Source organism: Gigantopelta aegis, unplaced genomic scaffold, assembly GCF_016097555.1.
Source record: "Gigantopelta aegis isolate Gae_Host unplaced genomic scaffold, Gae_host_genome ctg5309_pilon_pilon:::debris, whole genome shotgun sequence".
NCBI lineage: Eukaryota > Metazoa > Mollusca > Gastropoda > Neomphalida > Peltospiridae > Gigantopelta > Gigantopelta aegis.
Genome location: NW_024534342.1, coordinates 14,419 through 21,274, shown reverse-complemented (window position 1 = coordinate 21,274; position 6,856 = coordinate 14,419). Strand labels below are relative to the sequence as shown.

At 40.0% G+C, this 6,856-nt stretch overlaps 1 protein-coding gene across 1 annotated transcript; it reads right to left on the bottom strand.

The window, feature by feature from the left end:
- Nucleotides 1–1,163: 1,163 nt before the first annotated feature.
- Nucleotides 1,164–6,062, bottom strand: LOC121366321. Its single transcript, XM_041490812.1, has 3 exons — nucleotides 5,936–6,062; nucleotides 2,731–3,041; nucleotides 1,164–2,354 (listed from the first exon to the last, which is right to left on the bottom strand). The coding sequence occupies exons 2-3, from the start codon at nucleotides 3,032–3,034 to the stop codon at nucleotides 1,474–1,476; spliced, it is 1,185 nt and encodes a 394-aa protein (XP_041346746.1). The 5' UTR covers nucleotides 3,035–3,041; nucleotides 5,936–6,062; the 3' UTR covers nucleotides 1,164–1,473.
- Between the last annotated feature and the right edge of the window lie 794 nt (nucleotides 6,063–6,856).

Here is a 6,856-nt window from a genome sequence, read left to right as displayed (position 1 = left end):
GATGTTTTCAAAACACGGCAGTTCTATATAAGTGTATAATGAATCTAACCAGAGCAGCTAAATCAAAACACTGGAAACCTGACTAAGTTACATTCCATGTTATTCAATACTAGACCATGGATTTTACTTTGATTTACACGCAACCAAAAGTATATCATAGGTTTTATATGCCTTGATCTCTACCCTACTGGTAATGCAGAAACATATTTGCTTCAGTCATTGTTTTTATAATGGGTATTGGTTTTCATTTTCTTTTCGAGATATATCCTCAAAACATGTTTTTGTATCAATGGACAAAGTTCACTGAACATAATAAACAAGCAATAACTTACCCATATAACAACGTAAACAAATTGCGTTCTTTGGTTATTTGCATAGTCTAGCAAATCAATTGAACACAATATAATTACACAGATGGACACAGAATAACTAACGAGTACATTGTTGGTATATTGTTAACCGCTGATATAATATGAAACTGATATCACGAAATGACGAAATCATCGTACGTAAAGTGTTTTTAAATGTGGGATGTTAACGTTTTCACTGAATTTGTATTCATCGACATAATATAGGCGTCGGAAGATGGCATCAATTAGAGGGTCAGTAATGTATTAATTCGCCCTTCAAAGGCGGGAGGTGGTAATGAATTATCTTTACAACCCTGCCTTCATGCACGCCTCCCCCCGCTTACGACGTCCGATTGATTGGCACTTTCTAATAACGACCTCGTAATACTTCATCGTCAGAAATATTCATTGTTAAAGTCGCTGACCCTAGTTTCAATCCGTGAAACTGGACACTTGAGTTTGGTTAATCTACAAATCTGCAATACGTTTGAATAAAGAAATGTATTATTTAACGACACACTCAACACATTTTATTTACGGTTATATGGCGTCAGACTTATGGTTAAGAACCACACAGATATTGAGAGAGGAAACCGGCTATCGCCACTTCACGGGCTACTCTTTTCGATTAACAGCAAGGGATCTTTTATATGCACCATCCCACAGACAGGGTAGTACATACCACGGCCTTTGATATACCAGTCGTGGTGCACTGGCTGGAACGAGAAATAGCCCAATGAGCCCACCAACGGGGATCAATACCAGACCGACCGCGCATCGAGCGAGCACTTTACCACTGGGCTACGTCCCGCCCCTACGTTTGAATAAAGTTACAAGTTTAAAGTTTTCAAGAGTTTGTGACGATGAAACAGTGAATTTTTGTTTTGTTTTAAAGATTACAGTTCACATCCATAACCTCTTGGAAGTACATGCGTTTGTAATATGAAAAATGCATGTCGTGGCATTAGAAACACCAGGAAGACCAGAAACATTTTGTATGCATGGAAATGGATAATCTAAATAACAAAATCTAAGTAATTTTAATTCAATTATCAAAACCGGCTCCAATATTGAAAGATACGCCATGTAGTGTTTAAAAATTAGAATTCGTCGCTTTAATTTGTCACTGAAGTTCAAACACCTTTATCAAACCGCCGAGCTCTGCTATGTATAATCGTTCTTTCACGCGGTCACAGTAAACTCCACGTGGTTCTTTTATGTTGTCATTATCCGTCAGTACATCTTTGAGGAACTCTCCATCGGGTGACAGAAGAACTACCTTGTTTTCACAGCCTGATACAAGGTATATGTTACCTTGTGCATCACAATCCACGCCAGCTGGATTTTGTGTTGGATATTTCCACAACACTTCCCTTTTTGGGGATACACAAAGCAGACAGTTGTCTTTGTCTGAAACAAGTATATTGCCAGCAGGTGTTACTGCTAGGAACCAAGGTTGTTGTATGTATGTTTCACCACAAATGTCGACATCCATCCTTTTGATAATCACGCCGCCCATATCAATAATCGACAATTCTCTTTCAACGCCAATTACCAGTCGAATGTCGGGTGCAGATTGGGGTTGATTTCTGACAACTGCAATACTTCGATTGAACACCCCAGTGTCTATCGTCGCATGGATACTGAAACCATTATTAACGTTTATAATGTATATATTTGTGCTTTGTAAACAGGAAACAACAATTTGGGTTTCGTTTATTTTTGCTACTTTTTGAGGACAGTAATTAGTTTCAGTAATAATTAGTTTACTAGTTAACTCCATATCTTTATGTGAATCGAAGTAGAATGCCTTCACACATACATTTTTGTAATCACAAGTAACGATGACCTCTCCACCTTCCTGGTACAGGACAATTACATCGGTAAAATTTGGTTTATGTTCATCTCCATTAGCCTTAATTCTAACAGTATTCTTTAGGGTGAACTTTTGTTTCTCTGCTGCAGCATTTCTCATTTTTAAACTGGTTGAATCTTCTGCAATATCTGAAAAATATACGTCTCTATAAATGTGCACGTCAAATAAAATAAAACATGTTTAAATCACGCCCACAAAATAATCCTTAACAAATCATAAAACCCCAACCATTATATAAATTGTTTGGTTCTACTTTTAAATATTTACAATGATTTAGTAAAAATGTGTCATTCTTTTCATTCCGCGTGATTACTGAATTGGGTGCAAAGGAATATACGACCGTACACAGAAGAGAAAGGATAACATCCGCTACAGCCAGCTTCAACAGAACTAACATTTCCTTGCATAAGTACTCGAGTCCTGTGAACGGCCCGTGCCCGAGTATTCGGGTACTCGTGGAGATCCTAATCAGCAGCATTCAACTTGAATTACAATACAGCTCACCTTGCTTTCCACCCGAATCCGGCGAATCATCAATCATGGCTTGAATTCGGAAGTCTGTCACAATTTGGTCTGCCCATCCCGCCATTGGGTTTGGTATTGCTGTGAACTGCCTACACACTGGACAGTCAAACCCTTTCTTGTGTGAGGCATCCTCCTGCTCTTCTATGTACTTCTGAAGACACTGCCTGCAGAACGTGTGACAGCACTGTAAAGGCTTTGGCACTGACAACAGATTTAAGCATATGCAGCAGGAGAGATGGTCTTTGTCTACCTCGACGGTCTTCTTGGGTCCAGCTTCAGCCATTACTACTCTGAAATAACAAACCAAAAATGTAACTATCTACCAAATTGTTGAAGAATGCCTGGGGAATGCCGTTCCAGATCTGTACTAACGTCTGACCAAGCGCTCTCAACGTCAGCGGCTGGTTAGGCAGTGCACGTACACGACGTTGCATCTCATCCCAGACGTGCTCGATTGGTGCAAGATCGGGTGAGACCGCAGGCCACTGCAACACATCGATGTTCTGCTGTGCTAAAAAATCCATTACCACCCGGGCGACGTGAGGTCTAGCATTGTCATGCTGAAGCGTGATGTGACGTTGCTGTCCTTGCACAAATGGGATGACGTGAGCCTGAATAATGTCGTCACGGTAGCGTACAGCGTTCAAATTGCCATCGATGACCACAAGAGGTGTTCGTCCAGTTGACGTGATGCCACCCCAAACCATGACACTGCCTCCGCCAAATGCACGTCGCTCCACAACACAGGCGTCACTAAAACGTTCTCCAACACGACGATATACTCTTGAACGGCCGTCACTGCTGTCCAAGTGAAACCTGGACTCGTCCGTAAACAGTATACCCGCCCAGTCACGGCGATTAAAGTGCAAGTGTCTTCTACACCAAGCCAAACGTGCTACACGATGACGTCTTAGCAAAACTGAACGGACAGCTGGGCGTCGCGGACGGATACCATGTTCACGTAATCGATTCCGTACAGTTCTGGGATTAATGGCACGCAATCCAGGAATGGTCCGCGCTGTCAGACTTGCCGTTTGGAATCGATTCCTGAGGTGCACGAGTCTGATGTGGTTGTCCTGCTGTCGTGACGTCACGCGTGGACGGCCTGCACGTTGTTGGTCTCTGACATTACCAACATGTTGATAACGTCTCCACAAAGCCTGAATACTGTTTATGTGTACACCAAATTGCGTAGCGACAGCGCGATGGCGCATACCAGCCTGGATCATGCCAATTGCGCGAAGGCCGTCATTTTCGTTTAGCCTGGGCATTGCTCTGCTACAATTTTCAACAGAAATAACCTGCTTTTCTGTACCCCCGGTTGGCATGCAATGACCCGACAGTTGAAAAGTCGACAAAAACTTGAAAAGTAACATGTTGGGAGAAAAAAATGGGGAAAACATGTTCATGTCCCAGAAGCAAAACTGCACGTGCAAATACGGCATTGACCCAGCTATTGTGTGGCGATGCGTTCACTGGTAACATGTACAAAACATCAGGCTAAAATATTGAGCGGTTTTATTTTCATCCGATTTTTTAGGTTACACAGTTACTTTTTTCCACTAGTATATATATTTAGGACATAATTTATATACAAAACAGTCTGTACATAAAAGGTTTATCGATTAAAGTCTGTATAGCATTTTCAAAAGAAGTATTATATTTAGACAATATACTAACGGAAAACAGTAACTGTACAATATAACAGTTGCCCTATACGTCAATATAAAAAAATTCTCGAGATTATTATTTTTTTATATCTAAATTGTAAAAGAAATTATCAAGATTAAAAACATAATAATCTCGAGGCCATTCTTCGCCATCAACGTCACACACAAAACATGCATTTTTTAAATTTCAATACCCAAAAATGGACTGCTATTTCATTGGTTTGTAATACAAATACACAATTTGTGTACGAAGGCAGTTAACGATAACCCTTGATAGCGACAACACACAAAAGTATTTGTGTTAACTGTTTTGTATTAGTAAATGATATAATATTGTGAGGGATCTTTAACAATTATGTTAACAAATTCACATACACTGGCGTTACCATGCCCCCCCCCCCACCCCACCCCACCCCACCCCTCACCCCAATCACAACTCTGTTTTTTTCCCCATCACCGTTTATATTTGCCTGTCACCCCATAACGTACACATGCGGGAATTGTCATACTCCAGGGCATTGTGACCTGAGTGACCCCTCCAATATAAAATTATGGGCTACGCTAAAAACATCAAGTAAAAGTAAGATCATTAATAATTTATTATCCTAAAAAACCAACTTCGCATTATGGTCATCATTAGTAAATAAAGGGCCTTGGTGATGTCGTGGTTAAGCCACCGCACATAAGGCTGGTAGGTACAGGGTTCGCAGCCCAGTACAAGCTCCCACCCAGAGCGAGTTTCAACGACTCAATGGGTAGGTGTAAGACCACCACACCCTCTTTTCTCTCACTAACCAACTAACAACTAACCCACTGTCCAAGACAGACATCCCACATATCTGAGGTGGGTGCCCATGACAGCGTGCTTGAACCTTAATTGGATATAAGCACGAAAATAAATTGAAATGAAATTAGAAAATTAAGGCGGGATCTAGCTCAGTTGGTAGAGCGCTCGCCACAGGTGCTTTGGTCTCAGGATCGAATATCTTCGGTGGACTCATTCTATTTCTGTTTTTTCGCCGTCCTAACCGGTGCCTCACAACTGGTATATCAAAAGCTGTGGTATATGTTGTCCTGTCTGGGGGTGAGTGCATATTAAAGATCCCTTGCAGCGCGGTTTCCTCTAATACATGTCAGAATTATAAAAATGTTTGATATCGAGTAGCCGATTATTAATAAACCAATAGGCTCTAGTGGTGCCGTTAATCAAAACAAACTTTCATTAGTAAATACAAAACCATATGTATAGAATTATGTATATGTCTGTTATTACAAGTCTGAACAAGTCGTTTTATTTGGCGCTAACTTTATACAGATATTAAAGTGAATACGCGAAAACTTAGATCGATACATAGTTAACAGAATATCGCTGAACGAACACGTTAAAAATATTAACATCCACGTGTCAAAAGCACACTTTTTCGTACTGAACACACCAACCACATCAAATATACTATTAAAGCTACAGTTGACGACAGACTATGTGGTATTCACTCTATTGTGTAGCTGCCTACCTGTTTTCTTAAAACTGTGACACTATTCCATTCACCTCTCGTTCGTGTACACTGGCCTGGAAAGTCAATAACTATTGGTATTTATAACCCAAGAGCTATTACAGATCGAACATGTGGATTGTTTAAGTACAGACAAACATGGCGATTATCAAAAAGTTGTCAAGGAAGTTGAAAGAACCATTATGAATAATGAATTGGGTACAGATCACGTGAACGGAACAGCTGACGGTTGGACTATACCAATTCAAATCCCATAGGCGACCATGTTAACGTTTGTGTTTAAAAACACTATATGCAATATATCAACCAAACTGTGACCCATAAATATCAGTACTACAACCCCTACCTCAAAGTATTAACTGCAGAAAATGGTACCTTTCATCGCTCATTTTCGGTATAACCAGATGTTTCTGCAACACCCCTAGTTTCGCACAAAATTTTAGTACTTTTTTTTTACAGGTACCCCATACATGTTCCAAGCACAAGGCTACTTGACACGGTGGTACTACATCAAATAAAATTGCATACATTTTTAGCCCAGATGAAACTAATTTTTTTTACAACCAACACACTCACATTTATAACCAATCACAGGACTTGTGGTGTTAACTTCTCTATCAAAAGTTCGGTACCACCTCGAACTTCGACCCAGCCGGAAATTAATTGGTATAGTGTAACCTATACTGATAACATACATGTTTCAAAAGGTGGTGAATCATGTGTTTTTATGACAACCAGGATCTGGTGTCTTCTGACATAAACTGACAACCTCACTGAAACTGTTGTTTCTACAGTGCAACCTAATTTAATGTACACCTCACAAAACACATGTATTTGTACAGTTTTGTACAAATGCAATATGTCATATTTGAACAAATTTTTTTTTTTAAAATAATACTCCTGAAGATATTTATTGTCAGA

Coding starts and splice junctions, on each gene's coding strand:
- LOC121366321 (XM_041490812.1), bottom strand. CDS start 3,034: ATGGCTGAAGCTGGACCCAAGAAGACCGTCGAGGTAGACAAAGACCAT. Junction 2,355..2,730: donor GGATTCGGGTGGAAAGCAAG/GTGAGCTGTATT, acceptor TATATTTTTCAG/ATATTGCAGAAGATTCAACC.